Source organism: Cyprinus carpio, chromosome B10 (genome assembly GCF_018340385.1).
Source record: "Cyprinus carpio isolate SPL01 chromosome B10, ASM1834038v1, whole genome shotgun sequence".
NCBI lineage: Eukaryota > Metazoa > Chordata > Actinopteri > Cypriniformes > Cyprinidae > Cyprinus > Cyprinus carpio.
Window position 1 is genome coordinate 14,326,496 of NC_056606.1, and position 23,528 is coordinate 14,350,023.

The window sequence follows — 23,528 nt, forward strand, 5'->3', positions numbered from 1 at the left end:
CAACACTGTTGCACCAGATTTAGAAACACTTTTTGATAGTAGCTTGATAACAGCTTGTAAGATGATATCAACAAGATGATAAAACTGTTGTAAATGTTACTGAAAAATACAAATGACAATATTTATCTAGATCTTCTGAAACACTAGGACTAAATAGTTTTAATGATTTTATTTAAAAGCTAATGCTGATATTTCTGTTTACATTTCAGAATTGTTTGGTTGATTGTTGTGGTCGGGAATTGGAAATTCACATTAAAAGATATCTGTGGCAGTAAAGGCACATTGTAATTAAGATCCATAAGCTTGTTTCCCAGTGCATTGTTTTTGTTATTAGTGGCTGAACTGGTTATTGGTTCACATGTTCTCCATTTGATAGTTTTAGAAGTTACACATTAGCTAAAGTTATGTTTGCGCACCACTTTTTATCCACTTTTTTTTTCCTTTCATACATGAACATAAACCTTTGTTTTTGTTTAGGCAAAGCTCTAATGTTTTGTAGTATCTGTAGTAAAATAATGGCCAGGCAGTTTACATTATTCGGAGACTTCTGAGGTATAAGAAACAACATTACATTTTTTTTTTAAGTACCTCAAAATTTGTGATTAGATTTCTCCCTTTTCAACTTATGGGCAGAAAGTACAAAGGTATAGTTAATGTAATTTATTGATCAGACATCAAAACCAAATCTGACAAGAAGCTTATGACACTGGGCAAGCATGTTTCACTTATTTTAACAAAAAGATTTACAATATAAATGACAATAACTGCTAACCACGAAGCTCTTCACTGTCAGAATCGGTTATTTTCAGCATCTTAAGGTAGATATCAAACTGTTTAGAGCTCAAGTAGGTTCCAAACAAACCCTGCAACAGCAAAACAACATACATCTTCTGTACAATTGGTTTGCTGACATTTGTCCAGAAGCGTATCATGTTCCCCTTTTCTGGCATTGGTGCACTGTTATACCTGCAAGACAATTGAAAATCAGTTACAATTAGTCATACATAACATTTTATTTCTAAGAAAAGCAGTGTGTAGTAACTATGTGGACTAACCTGGCTGCAAGACCAGCATTGACAGGTAAGGCCAACAAAATGGGATATATGCCACCACCAACTACACCAACCAAAGCCCCTCTTATCAGGGTACAGGTTGGGCAGTTCAGGTCACCTGCAATTACAATGTAGAACGTTCAGAAACGCATATAAGGAGCTTTCACGTGACTTCTGTAAGGGTGTTGCAGGTAACAAGAAAGCGTTCAGTGCACACAGTAAACGCCAAACGAAGCGAAAATATATATACTTAACCTAGAAAGTTAAAATTCCTGGTAACCGTATTGATGCCGAAAAAAAAGAGAGCTGTAGATTAAACCAAACCTCACCAATCATGTTTTGATTTTTGTACTGGCACGTGCACAACGTCATTTGATTTTACCAATGACGATTGGCTGACGCTTCGACAGGTGAGCGGCAAAGGAAAGGGGTCAAAGTTGAACTCTGGATGCGAATCGCATGGGAGCTTCTTAATACCAATGTTCATTCAATACTGCATCCATACCTGACATTAAAGGGTTCGTTACGGTCGCAGTGTAAAGTGCTGCAGTTGTCAGAAAGGGAAGAACAGCCATGGGAAGGCTGGAAGTAAATCGTCCTTGGGTGACATTGAGTACACGTCTGAAAAAGCTGTTGGCAACCAAGCCAGCAAACCCAGCGTTGCCAGCCAAATATATAGGGCCGTATGAAAAGAGTTTTCTGTGAGGGACAAACGGGGAACTTTCGTTAGCTAACTGCAATAGGGGAAACAAATGTGTGAAATACCGTATGTATGATATGAAACTAACTTACTTGTCGAAATCAGGGAGTTTTTCAAACTTCTTATTCAGCATTTTAATAATCATCGCCCTGGATATTGTCTGGCCTTGGCCTGTGTCTTTCACAAACATCCCGTTGTCTGTCATGCTGATCTAAAAGGAGATACAGATGTTTTAATATAAACATTAAAATTTGCTGTTTGAATATCAACGTTTGGTTTGTCAGAAGCAAACCTGCAGCGGATTATCGTCCAGTGAGTTTTAATATAAGATTAATAATAAATGAACATATATAATTGTTTACTTTTACAAGCGGATAATTAATGAGTCCGTTTATAAACTTACAAGGGATATTACTGTGTATGTTAGTAAGTAACTAGATCATTATATGCTAGCTTGCTATCTGGATATCCATGAAATTTATATTACTACTCTGTAGAGGACATATATTAGTACAACGCCTCTTTAAAAACTGAACTTACTGATATGTCGTTTTAAAAACGCAGCACAATAACTCATTAAAACGAATGACAGCTGATTTGTTTTACCTCTGTGTAAGTTAGCTGAATGTCCCACACAGTCGTAATTCTGTCTGTTTATTGAGAAGTTCAGTTGCACATGATATCTACCGTATTTATGCATCGTAGGATTACAACTTACCCACTAAAGAGCTTTCAAATAAACGCTTAATATTCCATCCAGTGTTCAACAGTCACGGTCCTCAGGGCGCAGCCATGTCTAACCACATGTTCCAGTCAACTCTCACCCCGAGTTCCAGGAACAATACGGCGATTCCTATTGGTCCTTGCGTGCGCCAACTGACCGAAAGAACGAACACCATTGGAGGACGCGCCCTGTCAATCCCCGCGGGTCAACCCTCTCGTTGCTAAGGCGAAACTGGTGATGATGCTGCTGCTGCTGGTGATACTGCACCCACCGTAGAGAGAGTCTGCAAACCAGCTTTGGCAAAAGATGCCGTAAAGATTGACCGAAAAAATGACGGGAAAGGAGATGAAGTTGTTCTTAACTGCCTTTCGGGACGTTTGACGAGGACCTTTGGGATATATTTGCTCAGATTGGTTTAATTACAGAGGCAATTGTGGAGCCATGCGTTATCGGAAAGCTGGATGAAACTTGGAGGTGTTTTCCGACAGGCGTCGCACCGACAGGCTGCTGTTTCATGGGGGGAGTAGTTAAATCTGCCTTCTGTCTCTACCTTGAGGTCTGGATTTGCCTGTATGGTGATGGTTCTGCTTGTTTCTTAAAGTGACGTGAAAGTGGATTGCGCTTGTCGAACAGCAAGATGATCACGAAAGTCTCCAATTTTAATTCTCAGTTTTTTTCTGTTCAAGGATCAGAATCTAAAACATAAAACACGTGAACTTCATTCACCTTGTAACCTATAGGACAAGTTGTTCTTAAAGAAATGTTTACAAGCATGCATCATTCAACTTACACAGGCTTGTGAGATACCAGGATGTCATGTGTATTTATTCCTCGAACTGTTGCTGGATCTCCATATTGGCAGTTTAAGGATTTAAAATAATGATTGACTGGATCTAATCCAAGACAAGCCATGTACTGGAGAGCCTTTCTAATTTGATGCATATGGACCTTTGGGGCAAAAACTAGTGGTTAGATTTAGTTTAGTTAGTCACTGCGCCTTTAATGTTTGTCAGGACTGTATGGGTTGTGTTATGGACAGCGTGATTGAATTATGTTTATGTAGTTAAACACCAAAGGCATGTAAGGAGTCGGTGGTTGCGCGAATATTCCAGCAAAATAATCCCCAGAGAGCTCAATACCGAGAACATATTCAGACACTGGAGAGCATTTCTTATGGACTCGTATACACCAAGGTGCACTCGATCACTCTCCACTCTTTCTATCGGATTATGGACTTATTTCTCATGAGCGACAATCATGCGCTCAGCATGTGTTTTCCTCTGCAAGATGTTTCGGCGCGTGTCTCTTCCTGTTTAAATTGACAATTACAAGCAACGACCCCGAGAGCTGCCGTTCTGTTCGCTTTTACATCTACATCAACGAACTGAGCAGGAACTTGCAGCTTTAGCAGGTGACACTTTCTCAAAGACACTGACAGCAGATGAGGGCGAAACTTTTGTGTTGCTGTTTCCATGCGTGACAATCCCACGAGGACATAAAGGAGTAATTATGCCCTTAAGAAAACGAGGTGAGAAATAAACATCAACGTATGTACATAATTGTGAAAACATGATTATTATATGACTGTATACCGGTCGTTTACATAGTGTACGCACTTTTTAAGATTAATTTAAGATTTATTATTTCAGGTTAAAACTTATATGAATAAATACGAGAAATTGTACACTGAAAAAAAGTGTAGCCTATTTTTTTTATTTTTTTTTATTTTATTCTGACATTGCTAGTACATTTTACAAATATTTACGAAGAAATGACAAGTAGCCTAACACAATAATCTAAACATGACATTTTGAAAAGGGTTTACTTGTAAAACGTACTCCAGTAATCTGTTATATTTATAACCTAAATTAAAAAAAAAAAAAAAAAAAAACTGTATACTGACCGGTTTCGGTTACGGTTCTTTTTTTCTTCTTCTTCTTCATAATTTTAATCGCATATAGTGTAGACCAAAATATTTCAAAAGAACGAATATTACATGCAGTCTCTTAATATGAGGCAATAAAAGCTGTATGCATAATGTTTATTTGTCAGAACGTGTAAAATGGTGAAATATAGCATGCCAGATGTCAAATTCCACATGTATTCAGTGTCTTTGGGTAATGCAGAATGTCAGGACTTGATTAGTTGAATGTGTTGCGGTTGCTGAAGCAGGCAAAGATGATCATGTTAGCAGGACTGTTGTGGCCATGCCTTAGTTATCCTTATTTTATTTTGACTTCTGTACCTCCTAAGCCTAAAATATGTGTAATTATATATGTAGACCTACTAATAGTGTAATTATACTCTGCTGTAAGTTTGTAGTATGTAAAAATAGACACAAGTATGGCCAACCTGCCTATGACCTCGGATGATCTCGGATGCTGGTTTGTATTTATATTTCAGACCGCTATGCAGCTGCGTTTTTAGTTACTCTTTAAATGCCTACAAGTTTTTTTATGCACACTGTAAATGTAGTAGATCTCCAATTTTATTGTTCTAGTAGTTTATTATTAGCAGAAGTCTCATTAATGCATGCACAATAATCGTTTACACGTTACTAATTACAATTTTTTTTTTTTAATTGTTGCTCTTTAAGTTTTTCTAAATTGTGTTGCTCAGAACGATCTGTTGAAGACAGGAATTAACCCCAGTCCCATCCCTAGTGTCTGTTTGTCTGTGTGAGTCATGCTCAGTCACTCTGATGATCTGTGCCAGTAGTAAAGAGTCTCTCAGGGTCTTTGTAAGTTGTTAGCTGGTTACTATGTTATAAAGCATGTAGAAATACAGTGAATTGTTTAAAGGCAGTTTCTTTGCTGTTTTCTTTAAGGATGTCCCATTGGAAGTAAAACTTAATTGTCAGTTCAGACATTCTGAGTCATTAATTTCAATGCAAATCTCTGTTCACAACCCATTTTAGTTTTATAATGTGACATACAGAGCGAAACCTGCATCAATGAATCATTTACAGTTTGACTAGGAATGTCCATTAAAGGAATAGTTCACCAAAAATAACAATTTGGCAGAAAATTATTCACCCTCACTCCATATAGATGTAGTTAAGTTTGTTTCTTCATCGAAAACATTTGGCCATCAATTGCTCACCAGTGGGTCCTCTGCAGTGAATGGGTGCCATCAGGAAAAGAGTCCAAGCCATTGATAAAAACATAATCCAGATGACCCCTGTCCATAATGTCTTGTAAAGCAAAATGCTATGTGTGTGTAGTAAACAAATGCATCATTAAGATGCTTTTAACTTTAAAACGTTGTTATCCATAATATTGATTTCTGCAGTAAGAAATATGCACAGATCAAGCACTGTTTACATGGGACAATTTTCCAAAACAGTTCTTAACATACATGTCAGGGGATTTTGATGTGAGAAGACAACAGGGGATGGACTTTATCACTGAAGGAATCATTATTTTGGATAAAAGAATTAGGCCGGAAGTGATGGTTTATAGTTAAAATGCCTTGATGGAATTGTTTTTTTTACAAACATTAAAAAAAGACATTCATTGATTGACTGGAGTTGTGTGATTTATTGTGATGTTTTTATTGTATTTTAGCTATTTAAACTGCAGAGTATCCATTGGTGAGCAAGTGATGTAATGTTAAATTCCTTCAAATATGTTCAGATGACAAAATATACTCTTACATGTACTTGCTTGGATGGCCTGAAGGTGAGAACGTTTTCAAGAAATGTTCAATATTTGGGGTGAAATATTCCTTTAAAATTAAAAAGTGACTGTTTTGATTTTATACATTTTCTTTTTTCTTTTCTTTTTTTTTTTCTGTTTGTGGGCCTGCACTCTAATGCACTCTAATTTAAAAATAAATGTAATTGTAAATTAAAAAAATCATACATGTTAGGTAGTTCCATGTTAAATGTTGTAGATTAAAAAATAAATGCAAGTAGCATAACATTTATTCTGTTTTACAGACACAGCCAGAGCAATAAGCCTCCTGGAGGACTACTGCTCCAAACTGAAGAAACCAGAGGAACAACAGCTCAAAACTGCCATCTTAAGAGTCATGGGCATTTTCAAAAGCAGTCTTTTCCAGGCTCTCATAGGTAAGCTTATGTTTTCTTTCTTTTGTTGTAAAAAGAATCATTTTTCCTTGTAGTAGGAAAATAGGTCAGTGAAAACACGAGGTGCAGAATAAAGTTATTTATAAGTGATTTTTTCTGAGCAGCATACAGATGTAACTCACTAATAGATTTTTAGGATATTTGCTTGAGTTTATTCACGCCAAGAGTGTTCTAATGTTCATTGTTCTAGTTTAAAACAATGTATTTATGTCTTAAGGTCAATGTTTTCTTTTTTATTATTTGCTCCATTAAGATTGCATGTGCTTTGTCTGCTGAGGTGACATTTGCTCATAGTTCATTCTTAAGCAGTGGGCACATTCTGCCGCTTTAGGGCTTTTTTCTGAAATAAAGTTATTTTTAACCTTGCTGATGTGGCAGGAGATGCTTCCCTGTGCCTCTGGGTTTTTAAACGTGTTCTTCATAAGCTCAAATCTCCGCAAGGCAAGCTTTTGTCTTTTCTGTAAAGGAGAATGAGATTGGTTTTGAATCTTGATTGGTTTAACTCCTTTATTCATACTCAAGGTCAATTGCAGCTTAAGGACAAACGCTCTCATGTGTTTTTTGTAAGCATTAGTGAGATCTAGAGATTGATGGTTTTGACTTCCATGATGTTATTAAATGTTTAGACACTGATGATTCTGGAATATAATGTCTTTTCATAATTTCTATAATGAGATGGACCACTGTGCTCTCTCAGTCTGTTAACTTCTTCTAGGATGCAGATCTTTATTCTGGTCTAAAGCAAAGGTTCATTCAATCAGTTAGTAAAGAATCTCAGAAATGTGCAGCACAGAGGTGACCAATCAGAAAGTGTTTGCTCAATTTTAAGAAAAGTGTGAATGTAACACAATTAAGTATTTCCTTATTTCTTTAAAGAAATTGCTTATAGTTGCTTTATATAAATATCCCATTGGTTTTCATGAAAGTTTAGGGAGTCATGCAAGCTTTGTAAATAATCACAGCTTTTGCTTTAAATGGTAGTCTGTCATAGAAGCATTTTGCAGAATTTCTTAATCATCCGCTTATGTTTTAGCTGCATTTGCCAAGATTTTTGAATCAAGGCCCTAAGTTTTCAAAGCTTTTACTGTGTTGGATGAGAATTAGTCATGCAGAAAAATTGCGTAATTAAAAAACAATGTGTTTAGATGCAATATGCTAAATTGGAGTTGTGTGTATAATTGCTGGAGCTGTGGTATTATGATCAGGGATTTAGCCTTGGATAATGTAATATTTGCAAAATATTGCCTTATTTTTTCTGTCCATAATCTGTAATATCTGTAGTTCCTTTTATTCTTCTCTGACCTTTGCCTCAACCCACTGATTATGTTCACGGCAGATTGCTTTCTATTAATTGGAAAAGGTGACGTGATCCTAACAGGCCTTCACGTTCTTTGCTGCCCTCTTGCAGTCATTTACAGATGTTGGCAGAATGTTTTACTCCACCTAACACATTTAAAACCTAACTGTATAAATAGCTTGCATCTTTGATACTAAAAACTAATTTAAACAATCATGTAGATCTTGTCCCCTTTCTATTGATTTCAATAAAATGCTATTAAAGGTTAAGGTCACTTCCTGAAATAGCAGTAATCATCTTAGAAGGCATTAGCATGAGTGTAATCTGGATGGTTTGCCATCATGCTAGAGAAGTGCAGCCTCTTAACTGCTTAACCTATTCTCCCATTCACCAGGAAACATTTACATCTGACAGCATAGGTTGTTTCATGAAGAAAAGTTGGAAATAAAAATGTAAGATTCTGTTGATTTGGAACCCTGAAGGCCCTGACATTTTGATTTACAGAACATTGTAGTACTAGTTTTGGCAGTACACAATCGTTCAGAATGGAGAAGCCAGAATGAAATGGCCTGTGTTGTTTGTGACAGGAAAGCACCCTCCTGTATCACGCTGAGTTCAGATCTGAGTTCAGTATTTTACTGTTTCAATCAAAAGTTCTCTGGAATGGATTTGCCTTTTTTTTTAGAGTCTGTCCTTTCTGATGAGATTTCCTGGCTAAATATTCTCTATCACAGCTGCTCATTGGAATCCTTTAGATACCGAGCCACTGCGGTCTAATCGGGAAACCAACCACAGTCTGCCAATTTGTTCCATAGAGGTTTTTAATGGGCCATATTTGTCACTGTCATCTGAGCAAGGTTGGACACTGCCCTCTTAATAGAAAGCCATGACGGCGTACTCCTGTTTCACAGAGAGACCGTCCCATGAGAAGCCTTTTTTTTTTGCTCATTTTGCTAAACTGTAATCAGATCTGTTACTCTTGCAGGAGGGGAGTTCCTGATACCAGGGGATGGATGAGCTCTATTTGGTCCGAGTTCCACAGCTAGAACAATACGACTGCTCTGCTACAGTTTCTAGAGTTCAAGAATGCTCATCATAAGTTTAGTCTGGCTTGGTGTCACAGACAGCAGGATCCAATAAGGATTAAATCATTCATTGTGTCTGTGTGAGAGTGTGTTGTTCTAGCTTACTTAATGTTAGCATTTCAAAATCCATTTTACTACCATAATTTAGCATAAATAATAACAAGGATAGGAATTTACACATTGGAAATGTGGGGATGTCAACCATAAACAAAGTAACTTCTTTGGATTGAAATTTTGAATTCATTGTCACTTTACTGTTAAAACGTTCACTTAATATATTTACACTTAAGATAATTACACTTAAAATATTTTTGAAGGAAGATTAACAGTGATTTTTGCCTTTTTCCTGTTCTAGAATAATCTAGTCTCCCTGTAGCGTGTTCTCTACTGTTAATCCTGCTGCTTTGTGACAGCAGCATGCTATCTCTCTCTTTCCCCTCTCTCTTTCGTCTGGTCCTGTTTATGTCCCTGAGCAAGTGGACGTGAGTTAATGTGTCTCACATGGTGGTGGAAGCCATGCCTCTAATTGAAGGACACTGGGTGAGGACTTTTGTCCGAGAATGTTTTCTCTAATTACAGGTCAGTGTAATACTGTTTGTCAGGTAAATGTCTGACCCAGATCTGAGATCAGTGGCTCATAGTGTATTTTGTGACTAGATTTTACTGGGAAACAAATTGTGAGAGTTGTGAAGATAGTGAATGAGTGTTCTGAGTGATTATATGAGTATATAGATATACAGTTATAGTTTTCTGACAGGTTGAGCTGTATTAATGGGAGCATAGATCACAGAGGTGTTAAAGGTATTGGTGTAAAGCTCTTCCAGATAATAACATACTACTAGAACCAGTGGGTCACAGCATCTCATCTTAATGTTACGGAGATCACTGTCTTCACCTGTTGTGACAGGTTGTTTATACATTGAGGCTGTCACATAGCATGTGCCAGTGTATTGCCTTTTCGATCTTTACTGCGTTATGATACGAGTAAAAATTATTTTTTGAGATGGTGCCTAAAGGCAAGCTTCACCCAGAAATGAAATCTTTGTCATCAATACTAATCTTAATGTTATTCCTGTGTGCTGTTGTTGTAGTTCTGTGGAACACATGTAGAATTTTTTGCAGAGTTTGTATGTAGCTCTCCCCATTAAATACTGGTTTATAATGTCTGTCAAGCTTTGAAATAGATTGTGAACGAACTAAATGAGATGTGGAGTGACATGAGGATGCATAAGTGACAGAACTTACTTTTTTGTATACCTTTAAAATCTAGTGTGAACCTTTTTTTTCACTATTTGTGCTTTTTATGACTTTTAATCTTGGCCTGTGGATAAATAGTCAACCTACATGTTCATTTGATAGCATAATTTGAGTTTATAATAAGTCAGTGTTTACAGAAATGTGATGCCACATGCATTTAGTTGAGTACCAGCCTTGGCCCCACCTCAGAAACAGATGGCTGAAAATTATTAGATGCCCTCAAGGACAGCAAAGTTTCTAGGAAGATATTAATGCTGGGCTAAAGATGCAAATGTAATGTGAATATTTTCCTTACCAAGCCTTTAGCTCCATAGCCACAACCACACAGAAACTGCTGAGCCCACCTCTGTTTCTCTGCATGGCAGTGGGTCTCCAATCCACTTCTTTTAAAGAGAATAATGTTGCCATCTTGTGGAGTTTTGTGGGAATATTTTTTGGAAACATCCTATTTGATTCTGACACCTTTTCACTGAATAAATGATTTCTCTGACCCCATAACTGGCCATGATGTAAATGTTATTGAGATTTGAAATATATTTTAGATCAGTTAGTATTTTATTAGTCAAATTTCTTACCTAATAATAACAATAATTATAATTTAAATGTGGCTTCATTTTTACAGACTTTAAAAAAATAATATGAGGACAATATTCTTGTTTATTGTTAATTGTCTGAAATCTAGTGGAAATTGTTTTGCCTGATCATGCATTATTGTTCTTAAAAAAAAAAAAAAAAAAAAAAAAAATCTGTCTCTCAACCAAGAATTAGTGTAATAAAATATGATTCCAAATTTCAAAACGTTTCACTTAATATAAACAACAGCAAAAAATATAGAGTATTTACAGTGTCTTTTTTAATGCTTTAAAAAATCAGTTAACTGGTCAAATTATATTTGTATAGATATAAATACAGATATTTAATCTAAATGAATGCCTTTTATTTCGGTGTATTATTTTATTTTATTGATGTATGAAGTAAATGTGATGTACAGTGCAGTGGTGGTTGGCTGTGTTTCCAGCAGAGGGAGCTCTTTAGTTCTGTCTGGTCAGATAATGTAGAGCTTTGACAGAAATAATAAGTCATATCTTTGAATTTAGGGTTGAATTAAAAAATAAAAAAACCTTTTACATTGAAATACATTTCATACCATCTGAATACAATACATGTATTTCATTCTAATGCTTTACAGATTAAAAAAAAAAAAAAAAAAAAACAAGCCGCTTTTCAGTATCAGACTTACTGTGTCTAATATGAATGCACTTATGTGAAGTCTAATTGAAAGAACTTTCAAACACAACACTTTCTGATATTAATGGCAGGTGTATTTAAAGGGATAGTTCACCCGAAAATTCTGTCATCATTTACTCGTCCTCATGTCGTTCCAAACCTATTCAAAATATCTTCTTTTATGTTCAACATAAGAAACCAACTCATACTGGTTTGGAATGACATGAGGGTGAAAAAATGATGACAGAATTTTCATTTTTGGGAGAACTATCCCTTTAAAACAACACAGTTTGCATTTTGAATGAAATACTCAAGTGTACTTCAACTAAATGGCCCTTCTAAACTAGTGTTGGTTTAGGATGTAATTACGAAGGACAGGAATTGTGAGGAAACTCTGTCAGATGTACACCTGTCGCAGTCTTTTAAGATTAGCATCATATGAAATGTGCAGTCTCTGGCTGTCTCCATGGTAACGCAGACCTTCAGCAGAAAGGGTTCCAGTGTCTTAGTGTTCAGCCTGCAGTTCTTCAGACAGAAAAACTTATTTCCAGAAGACGAATGAGTAAAGGTAGTGATGTAATTCAGCATAATTTTAGCTACATTTAACAGAGCACCAGGCAGCACTGCAGCATATTAGACCATTTAAGAATATCCATAACTGCTTATAGCAGCATCTCATATCTGATGGTGTTCCATCAGGTGTTATGAAGCTTTTTCCAGATGTGGCATTCCAGGATTTTAACAGTGAGGCAGGATGAAACGTGTACTACAGCTTAGATTCATCAGTCACTACATTAAAAGGCATCCAATTTTTTATAGTGTAATCTTCAGCTGTTATGAAGCAGTTATTCATTTCATACTGGGCAGATCTCGGCCAGTCAGATTATTTTGTCAGTTTGTTGGTGGAGCAGAGAAATGCAGAATTATCAAAGCCGATGGAGGCAGTATGCCAAGAGCGAGAGGCAAGCTGTTCTTCCTGTCACATCAGTATTTAGAGTAAAGAGTGGGAGCAATTTACTGGTTTGCTTTGGAACAGAAACATTTTCAGTTTTCTAAATGTGAGATGCTAATGATAAATATGAGCCATCTGATGTGTAGCAGTCCTGAGATTTTTTTCTTCAGCTCACTAAACCAAAAGAAGCCATTGCCAGGAAATCAACATCATTTTCCATAAAACTATCAAAATCCATTGCTTTCTCTGATCATTAGTGGCATTGTACATAAATGTAAAGAAATAGTTCACCCAAAAATGAAAAATGGGAGAAAATGTACTCACCCTCAAGCCTTCCAAGGTGTAGATGAGGTTGTTTCTTTAACAGAACAGATGTGGAGAAATTTAGCAATTTCATCACTTACATCACCAATAAATTCTCTGCAGTGAATGGGTGCCGTCAGAATGAGTGTCCAAAAAGCTGTTAAAAATATCACCACAGTCTACAAGTAATCCACATGACTCCAGTCCATCAGTTAACATGAAAAGTTGTGTGTTGTTTGTAAGAAGAAGAGCCATCATTAAGGGTGTTTTAAGTTTAAACCATTGTTTCTGCCCAATACTCGTATTTTAGTCGGAATGAGATGAACTTGTTTCTTATAAACATGCAGCTCTTCTCTTAAATGTTGGATGTTGTGTCGTGTGGTTTTTCTTTGTAGATTGTTGTGATGCTTTTATCAGCTGTTTGAATTCTAATTCTGACGGCACCCATTCATAGCGCCCTTTTTTTGGTTAAACTATCTCTTTGCTATGGATGCATTTTCTTTATAGTAATGAATTTATTTAAACTGCTGCCTATGTTTTACAACAGCTCTATATGTGTCAGTTGTAACACATTTCAATGCAAAGGCCATTTTCAGAAAGGAAAGTGATTTTATGAATCATGTCGAATCAGGGAGGCGGGAGTCTGCGTCAGTAGATAAGGAGGTGTGTGTGTTGGTATGCAGTGGTGGGTAGCATAAGGAGCTGGAATAATCGCTCCCTGGAGAGGAGTGAGATTACAGCACTGAGCCCACACCATCCATCCATCCATTACATAAGAGTGGAACAGCTGCCGATCTGCAGCGTGTGAATGAATGTGTGTGTGCACTCTCTGTGTTTCTGTGGGTTGGTCTGGGTTGGAAAAAAAGGAGTTCATGCATAGACCGATGTGATTATGAATATGAATCTTTCTGGTTGCCTTGGAAACCAAGCAGATAAGATATTTCCTTATTGTATCTGGTACCCAATCACCTATCTAAACCCACTGCTCTGCTCAAGATGGATACACTTAGAACAGCATGACTTAGAGTCATTGCATTCTGTAGTTAGAACCAATGCTGAATATTTTATTTGCATTATTATGCCAATATATATTAAACTTTTAAAGTGTTGTATATCTCCGCCAATCAACACTTAAATAACTTGAATAGTTATTTAATGCAGAGATTCTCAAACTTTTTTTTTTTTTTTGTGAGTGTGTGTGTGTCAGCTAAATATTTTTGACCTAAACTATATACTTGTAAAACGCCTGAGATTTGAAGTTAATATAATTTAAAGGGATACTTCACCCCAAAATGATTTTTTTTTGTCATTAATCACTTACCCCCATGTCGTTCCAAACCTGTAAAAGCTTCGTTCGACTTCGGAACACAGTTTAAGATATTTTGGATGAAAACCGGGAGGCTTGTGACTATCCCATAGACTGGCAAGTAAATAACAGTGTCAAGGTCCAGAAAACTATGAAAGACATCATCAGAATAAACCATCTGCCATCAGTGTTTCAACCATAACGTTATGAAGCGACGAGAATACTTTTTGTAAGCAAAGAACACAAAAATAATGACTTTATTCAACAATTCAACAGTCTCCTCTGTGTCTCTCCATATCACTGTATGCTGCTTATGCTCTTCTGTATCAGCTGCGCCACAAGGATGCGCTGTTTTCTTTCAAATCATAGCTAAATACAAGTAGAAACAGATACAGAAGAGCATACGCAGCATACGGTGATATTGAGAGACACAGAGGAGAATGTTGACAAAGGAATTGTTGAATAAAGTAGTTATTTTTGTTTTCTTTGCTTAAGAAAAGTATTCTCATCGCTTCATAACATTACGGATGAACCACTGATGGCAGATGGACTATTCTGACGATGTCTTTCATAGTTTTCTGGACCTTGACACTGTAACTTACTTGGCAGTCTATAGGACAGTCTCAAGCAGTGGCGTAGCCACGGGTGTGGCAGGGTGTGCCGGTGCCACCCACAGTGGCAGCTGGCACACCTAAAAATAGATGCAGAATTATTTTTTATAGTCTCAATAAAAAATCATGTTTACTAACTATTGTTGTTTACTTAGAAAATATATTTTTTAAAATCAACCCTTTCACGCATAAGTTAGCTACAAATATTTTAACCGACCCATTGTTTCCATGGCGACGCGTCATGATTGTCACGTGACACCGCGGCCACAATAACTAACAGATGTATCGCTATTCGTATTATTTTGTTTTTCATTTTTTATTAAAAAATATTCACAAACATTGACACGCTTACCATGTCAACTATTTGATATTCCGATTCTTCGTTTAAAAACCTTTATAAATTATCTTGATCTAACGAGATGAGCGCTGCAGTTCAGAGTCCTGTCAGCCGGATTTAACGTACAGCCAAACTGTCTTTGGTACAGCACTTGATTTCCCCAGTTTCTCCCGAAATACATGAAAGTAAGTGGCTGTTGAACTGTGAGAATAGAGTAAAACTTTATTGTTCTGCTATGTGTGTCTGATATATGAATAAAACACACAGGCAAATTACATTTGAATATATAGATAGTTTTTACTGCTTCCATAGACATCAGTGTGTTTTTACAAACTACCAATGTATTGTTTTACTAGTGATTATGTATATTTAAATGTATGAAACCTAAAATAAACATTATGTGGTTGAAAACACTGCATATTAGTTATATGATAATTGTTGATATATGACAAGCGCTGAGCGTGTCCGTCTCTGGCTCAGCGCCAGCCAACGCGCGAAAGCAGTTTGAATCTGGCAGTTCTGTGACGCCACTGAACATTCTAAATCATACTCTCAGGGGCACAGAAATAAAAATCCAATATATGGTGTCATAATGCTCAAAATGTTAAAATTTAATTTATTTTTTAAATTATTTTCGTTAAAAAAAATATCTGCCGACATTCGGACTACCAACCAATCAGCAAACAGCAGCTGACTGTGACCCCAGCAGCTTCCCAGAGATCTTTGCTGCGCATACAAACAGATAATTTTTGATTGCACATTGCTAGCTAGCAATATGTTGCAGAGCTCCCTTCTTAAATTTTTTAGAAAAAAAAAAACTCGGCTTGATGGACAGCCGGACACAAGGCCTAACGTTACACCTGATGAGGATGTTTCTCCATCCCTGGCAGCCCTATGAGACAATGAGACATAGTACACCTGATTGCTCTCATCATGCTGATCACAAACTATATCATACATTAAGACTCCGCCCATTACAGTAGTAGCCATTTTGAAAAGTACAGTGTTCCGTTTTTTTTCGTTCAAATGATCTTCGGGGCTAGCCGCATAAAAGTACTGTCCCCGATTTCTGATGTTTTGTTCTTCAGGCTCTGCACTGCTCTTGGTGCTTAAATGCTTGCTGTGCCTCGCAGAGCTTGGCTCCGTATTGCTGCTTGCAGCTATATTATTTTATATAGTTTTTTGGTTATGTGGGGCATGGTTATGGTTAGGGTTAACCATTTTGCACAGTAATCTGACAATAAATGTGGCACACCCAGATTTTCATATGCACACCCAGAGTCTCTTTTCTGGCTACACTACTGGTCTCAAGCCTCCCGGTTTTCATCCAAAATATCTTAAATTGTGTATATCTTAAATCTTAAAAAAGCTGCATTTATTTGATCAAAAATACAGTAAAAACACTAATATGTGAAATATTATTATAAATATAGTTTCTGTGATGCAAAGCGGAATTTTCAGCATCAATACTCCAGTCTGTGTCTCATAATCCTTCAGAAGTTGTTATAATATGCTGGTTTGGTGCTCAAGAAACATTTCTTATTATTACCTATGTTGATATTATAATATAATTTTTTTGTGTAAACTGTGATACATTTTCTTCTTTTCAGAATTTGTGGTTGAATAGAATTTTAGAAAAAAAAATAGCATTGTAGCATTCTAAATGTTTTACTATCATTTTTGATTAATGTTTCCTTACTGACTAGAAGCATTCAAAAAAAGTGTCCCTTAGTTTTCCTCAAAGAAAACTTTTAGTATCTTTTAAATCCATCAGACTTGTCAAAGCCAGCCAGTCAGATAAGAGCTTGCTATAGCTCTAGAAAGCCTTCCACTTTTGCTTTCCAGTGATGTGTGCAATATACAGAGATGAGCAGCAGTGAACTGTAGTCTGTGGGTGTGCTGTCTGAGGCTGAGACTATCTGTGTTTTGGTAAATTGAGTTGTTTCCAGCCATGTCCTGTTTTCACCCACTTGTAAATTGTTTTGGCTGCAGTAGTAAGCACCAGGTGCACAGACTTTTGCTTATCCCAACTGATCTCATCCAACATGCCAGCTATGCCCACCATGGTTTGAGTTCAGGGAAGGTCTTTTTTTTTTGTAGTTCTTATATCTTCACTATTCCAAGGAGACCAAAATGTTCATAGCTGACAAGTGTTAGATAATTGTCATGTTATTCAACTGCAGATTTCAAACATCATTTTCAGCCCATTTTCTTTCTTGTGCAGTCAGCGGTGAAAGCAAGTTAATAATTTTTCTAGATTAGATATGAACTGAAAGCTGTCCACTAAGTAATAATTGTTTCAAAGAGATTTGAAAGCCAGGATGCTGTCGAGACTCCATCTGAACAGATTCATAATACCCGATTAGCAGATGACAAGCCCTTTTATTTTACAGATTTGTCCCAACAAGACTTTTATGGCCATCTGCTAAACCACACTGCTCTGTTTGAATGAATGCATAATGTTGATACCAAAATCTAAAAAAGCAGGGTGGCAAATTGCTGATTTAATTCACAGAATTGGGATCAGAATGACTTTTTAAAAATGTTTTTAAAAGATGTCTCTTAACAAGGCTGCATGAGTTTTAATCAAATTTCCAATAAAATGTAGTGTTGTTAAATATTAGTACCGGTAAAAATTAGTGTTTTTATTTTAGTGTTTTTAAATGTAATTTATTCCTGTTATGCCAAAGCTGAATTTTCAGCAGGCATTGCTCCAGTCTTCATTGTCACATGATTCTAATATTTGGTGCTCAAGAAACATTCTTATTATTATAAGTGTTGAAAACAGCTGTGCTGCTAAATATTTAAAATATTAAGCAGTACAGCTGTTTTCAACACTGATAATATGAAAGAATCCATGAAAAATAGAGCATCATGGTTTTTGGTTTTTGGAAACCATGATGTTGTTTTTTTTTTTTTTTTTTCTGGGATTGTTTCATAAATAGAACATTAAAAAATATTCCAGCTTTTATATAAGCATTTATTTAAAGCATTAAAGACAGTTATAATATTACAAAAGATTTATTTTACTTTTAATCAGTTTAATGCATACTAAATAAATTGGGTATCGTTTGAATTTTATTGATTCCGATTCCTAGTTTGGATTCGAGATAAAAAAATCCAATATAAAAAATTAATTCAAGTATTTATTCTGTTTTTTTACAAAGCATTTTGTTGCAGCTGAATAACATAAGCAAAAATCAGCAGCATACAGAACACTTCAAGAGGATCTTTTGCCTATGCTTTTAACAAAAATACCACAGCAAAAACAACTAGATTGATATAAATTTCAAATATTAGAGTGTTAAAGACAAGTAAATAGGAACAAACAAATCAATTAGCAATAGCATAAATAAATAGAACTTAATCAAATTTCTGGTACAGAAACTGTAATTAAAAGTTTAAAAAGAAAACTGCATAGTTTTCTTTTCATTAATAAAATATAGATTAATTAAAGTTGTTAAATATATTCAGTCAAGATCAGTGAACGATTTTCTTTAGTTCTTTGATTAACATTAAAGGGATACTCCACCCCAAAATGAAAATTTTGTCAGTAATCACTTACCCCCATGTCGTTCCAAACCCAAAAGCTTTGTTCGTCTCCGGAACACAATTTAAGATATTTTGGATGAAAACCAGGAGGTACGGTGATGCGGACAGACACAGATGAGACTAACTGTTGAAAAAGACAGTCACAAGCCTCCTGGTTTCATCCATAATAGTTTAAATTGTGTTCCGAAGACGAACAAAGATTTTACAGGTTTGGAACGACATGGGGGTAAGTGATTAATGACAACATTTTCATTTTGGGATGGAGTAACCCTTTAATGACAGGCAGCACGTTTATAGGCTGCTGTCTCTTTAACACAGAACGCACGCAGATCTAAAAATTCGGTACATGCGCTTTCTTTCTCATCTGTTTACGTTCACTTAAGACAAAAATGGCTGTGTTTATGATGATATATTGACATAGTTTGCTGCACAATGATCAGTAAATATGAAAGAAGTGAGGCCCGGAACAACCTTTTCTGCAGTGGAAATGCACGGAACGAGAACGAACACAGGCAGGGAACCCACACTGAGATCGTTGTTATCTGTGCTCGTAATTGCGCTTCAGATGTGTTCGCTGCATGCAAACAAGGCGCAAGTTCTTTCCATTCCTGCACTGAAATAATTTTAAATCACATTAAAATGCGAACTCAGGAATTGTTAAGCAGAATCAAAATGCACTCTTCTTATTAAATACCCGGTTCTTGGAAATTTGGAACCGGTTCTAAAACGGACCTGGTTTTCGATACCCAACCCTAATAATAAAAGAATCTCACTGATTTCAAACTTTTGAACGGTTGAGAATGATGTTTCTTTGAGAACACTACACTCATCAGGTGTTTTTAGAAATACTTTGATCAAATGCTCCTGGTTGTAAAGGTGGTTGGAGGTTTTTTACATGCTGATGATTACAGTGATCAGAAAGCTTGGCTTCTGTCCTCATGGGCAGCTCTGTGCCCTGAGTTCAACTGTCTTAAACACCCTCCCAGCTGCTCTTGTCCAGCCTACAGCCAAACACACACACACAAACAAACAAACTTCATCAGTAGCCACCTGCTTTGTTCTTATGCATGTATAAGTAGAGACTACTTGTTACTGTTAGGCTTTCTGGGGTGAAAAGGAGGCATGTTTGAGTGCACTAAACAGCTTTAAACACTACCGAAGAGAAAGCGTCTGAAATAATGATAAGCTGTGTTCTTTCTGTTTGTGTGTGAGGGTGTAAGGTCATTGTATGAATTGTTGGGAACAGGAGGCCTGTGCAAGGATTAAGCTGGCTGCTCACATGCTGTTAGATCAGGCATCTGGCATCACACACACACACACACACACAATACTTCTCGCTGTTTCAGTGATGACACTTTACACAGCATGTCCGTGGAGAACAGAGGACTTTTACTACTCTGTAAGTTTTTTAGAAATTACTGCTGCTTTTAAACATTTTTATGTGCATGTTGTCGGTATGGGTTATTTTAACAGTTTGTTTTATAATAGTATTTCTGTTTATTAGTTGTTGAAACTTTGCATTCCCTGTTTTTCAGACTCTGTCACCCACGTTTGAGATGTGGGATTTGCATAAATTTAAATCTTTGGTCTCACTTTCAATGTATTTTTCCGCTTTAAATGCAGACACATCTAAATCACATTTTAAGTAAGCTTGTTGGTGTTTGCACCAACTTAAATGCTTGATAAACAGTGTTATTTATATGTGTTGAACTTGCATCCCTGGACCAGGGAGGCATCTGTAGGAGGAATAACAAATGGAGTCTTTTTATTAGGTTTTATTTACATGTAAATGAATTCTATCTCTAAGATGGAATAGACTTGCAAGCTTCTGTTTGAACGATGCTTCTTTTGTTAGGTGGAAAATGCCTGTTTTGTAGTAAAGATTTGGCAGCATTATATTGTCTCCCGAGCAGATTTACATGCATTATCACATTCAAAGCACCAATGCAGACTCTCTATAATGACGTATGGTTAGCTGATTGGATGTTTTTGTCTTTTGGTTTTTGTCTGTGGATGAGTAGACAGACATGTACCACAGCTCTTCTTTCTAGTTCTCAAATCTGATTGGCTGAAAGGTCTTTTCAGCCATGAGATATTCTACTAGTATCACCACAAAACTTTTCAAAGGGAGTGTTATGGCAGAGGAGCAAACCCACTATAATTTTACAAAACATTATTTTTTCACTATTTTACACTATTTTCTCAATTAATATGTCATTAAACTGCAGGTATAGAAATACTGAAATTAGAAAATGTTATTTAGATTAGTTTTTAAAGTATAGCTTACCATGTTGCAGTATAGTTACAGTTTCAAATTTCATGCAAACTACCCAAATACTTTTATTCATTTGTAAGTTTGCATCCCTGCAGGTTTGTAATTTTTCTGTCATATGCTACCATCATATTGCATCATATAGTAATTGAAAGTCATTGTTACTACAGTAAAACTGATGCAATTTGGTATTACCCAGTATTGTCATGAAAAAATACAAATACAATTAAAATAAAAACTGCAGAAAGATTCTTACATGTTCTGTAGTAAATCCAATGTTAATTTATGATTTTATAGTTTTAGTGTGATATTTAGGCAGAAATTGATTAATATGGTATATTTTTGACAGTATCCTTTATTTTAGCATCTGCTCATAAGATTTAGTTTTTGAATTTAGTGATTTTTCTTTTATGTATTTATTTATTTTGTTATGTGCAAACACACAAATGGCCTTTTCTTTTATTTCTTATCTCAGAGCACAATCTTAGTTCATTCCAAGGCAAGATCTGTTGCATTTACTATGGCATGTTGTGGCTGGATTCACGGCAGAGCTGCTGAATTTTACCCACCATGCAATGTGGCTTAATGTAACTGTCGCTTTTAAATCTGTGTTGTTCAGGCTGAAAGATCAGAGCTCTCCAGCTGGTCACTGCAAGTGCTTGCACTGTAGTTTAAATATTTGGCTATCTCTGACGTCTTTGTTGAGCATCTCTCGAGGCAGGGCAGAAGAGAGTTGACCCACAATAGTAATACAGCTCACAGCACCTCTGACCTCATTTAGTATTACTTAATGTAATGACTTTTGTGTCTTCTAGTAATAATGTTAAAAAAATATGTTAACTCATGACAATAATGCGATTAATCGTGATTAAATATTTTAACCGATTGACAGCCCTGATTGACAGCCCATATATATATATATAAATATAAATATATATATATATATATATATATATATATATATATATATATATATATATATGTTTAATTTAATGTGAATTTCATGTATAATTTAATTTGCGTTTAATATATATGGGCTGTCAATCAGGGCTGTCAATCGATTAAAATATTTAATCGCGATTAATCGCATGATTGTCATGAGTTAACTTGTAATTAATCGCAACTTAATCACACATTTTTATCTGTTCTGAATGTACCTTAAATTAATACTATTAATAATTCAAGTTTTTAATACTCTTATCCAAATGGGCATGGAAAAATATGGATGCTTTATGCAAATGTTTATTATTATTGAAACCATACTCAACATAGAGCATGAAGACTATACATGTTTCAAAGGTCATCGATGTTTTTCAAATAACTTGTTCATGTCTATTAGACACATAAAAAAACAACAACAAAAAACACAGAAATACCAGTTTTCCATTACTTCTCTTTCTTTGCACTGAGCACATTTCTTACACAAGACTGTTTACATTATTTGCAGGACAGGGCAGCTCACTTCTTCTGAACATGCAAAATGTACATTTATTATTTATTATTACATTTGTTTGCCTCTCTGTGCCCACATACTGTAATTTGATGCAGACAGATTCTTTTTTGTTTCATTTTCAATTCATATTTTTTAAAGGTATATATTATATTATAGTGTAATATATTATAGTATAGTATATAGTAAATTACAGATTTATGCTGAACTTTATATGATCTTGAACTAATATATTCGATGTTGCCTTTGTCTTTTATCTTGTACTGTTCTCTGAGGTCCACTTAAAATGTTATCAAGATTTTTACATAAAAAAAGATAATTTAGAAGTAATAGGCTATTATTAAAAATGAAATGAACAAAGGACCAAGTTCTTACTGATGTCTAGCAATTCATTAAAAAAATGTTAATCAAATTAAGTATCGTTTTATTTCTGCGTGGACCTGCGTTTGCTGCTCTTGTCATTAAGCTACTACATGCATGAATCGGTGGGCGGGGCTGAAAAGGTAGTGATGTAGAAGCAGGTGTTGATCATCTTTTGTGGAGGTGGTGTTTAGACACACTGTTATGTCATAAAAAGTGGCACATTCCAAAACCTGTCGTTTTGGTAAATTAACTTCAATATAAGCTGTTTTTAGACTAATGAGAAAGTTTTGAGTTCTGAAACTTACAGAATGTTTTTATAGCATAATGACCTCTTATATAACAAAATATTTTGGATTTCTCAGTTCATGACCTCTTTAAAATGTTCCGCCACATTTTTTATTTATGTAAATAAATAACTGCTTCGTTGTCGTGCAGTTATGGAATGTAAATTACTGGAAAGTCCTACATATTTTCTGATTATGATTGGACTTGGAATATTTTTGACTAAGCTAGCTAGAAATTTGTGTCTACTCGCATTACATTATTTTTGACCCAGAAACACAAATTAATCTGTACCATGGCTGCCGCTCAAATCTGCAGCTTTTATTTTCCGACTAAATAAGCATGTGTTTGCCTGCTCTTTCTCTCTCTCTCTCTTTCTACCTCATTTTCTTCTTACAATGCTGGATTAATTTAAATGCCAATGAATCAGTCTAATAAATTGCCTGTGTTTAATTTGATCTGCTGCCAGCTAGAGATTTTTGGTTTTTGATAAAAAAAAAAAAAATTAAAAAAAAAAGAGTAGACAAAGTGTAGTGTGAAACTACTACAGAGTTGGAGTAGGTATTAAAAGACATTTATAGTGTGTTTCTTTCTCTCTCTCTCTCTCTCTCTCTCTCTCTCTCTCTCTCTCTCTCTCTCTCTCTCTCTCTCGCTCTCTTTATTTGCAA

General features: G+C 35.6%; 2 protein-coding genes across 28 annotated transcripts in view; one reads left to right on the forward strand and one right to left on the reverse strand.

Annotated features, from left to right (window-relative positions):
* Positions 1–645: 645 nt before the first annotated feature.
* On the reverse strand, positions 646–2,620 carry LOC109097880 (transmembrane protein 126A). Of its 2 annotated transcripts, none has more exons than XM_019111497.2 (5): positions 2,471–2,620; positions 1,845–1,963; positions 1,558–1,751; positions 1,056–1,170; positions 646–966 (listed from the first exon to the last, which is right to left on the reverse strand). In XM_019111497.2, the coding sequence occupies exons 2-5, from the start codon at positions 1,955–1,957 to the stop codon at positions 768–770; spliced, it is 621 nt and encodes a 206-aa protein (XP_018967042.1). In that variant the 5' UTR covers positions 1,958–1,963; positions 2,471–2,620; the 3' UTR covers positions 646–767. The 2 variants fall into 2 exon arrangements, with proteins under 2 accessions (XP_018967042.1, XP_042588701.1); XM_042732767.1 differs by having other exon boundaries at positions 2,359–2,494.
* Positions 2,621–2,656: 36 nt separating this feature from the next.
* Positions 2,657–23,528, forward strand: part of dlg2 (discs, large homolog 2 (Drosophila)) — a 184,557-nt gene continuing 163,685 nt past the window's right edge. For 25 of the 26 annotated variants that reach the window (XR_006155755.1, XM_042732720.1, XM_042732721.1 and 22 more), the window contains exons 1-2: positions 2,657–4,004; positions 6,417–6,548. Coding sequence is in view for 25 of the 26 variants with exons in the window: in XM_042732720.1 (XP_042588654.1) it covers positions 3,986–4,004; positions 6,417–6,548 (151 nt within the window). In the remaining variant the exon portion in view is untranslated. Of the gene's footprint in view, positions 4,005–6,416; positions 6,549–19,777; positions 19,893–23,528 lie in introns of those variants that run through there. The other variant, XM_042732733.1, reaches the window with a different exon arrangement.

What these genes read in the sequence shown, in the direction of transcription:
- LOC109097880 (XM_019111497.2), bottom strand. Translation starts at nt 1,957, where the DNA reads ATGACAGACAACGGGATGTTTGTGAAAGACACAGGCCAAGGCCAGACA. An exon ending in AACGAACCCTTTAATGTCAG is followed by an intron (nt 1,171 to 1,557) that starts GTATGGATGCAG and finishes TTGTAATTGCAG; the next exon opens with GTGACCTGAACTGCCCAACC. An exon ending in AATGCTGGTCTTGCAGCCAG is followed by an intron (nt 967 to 1,055) that starts GTTAGTCCACAT and finishes ATTGTCTTGCAG; the next exon opens with GTATAACAGTGCACCAATGC.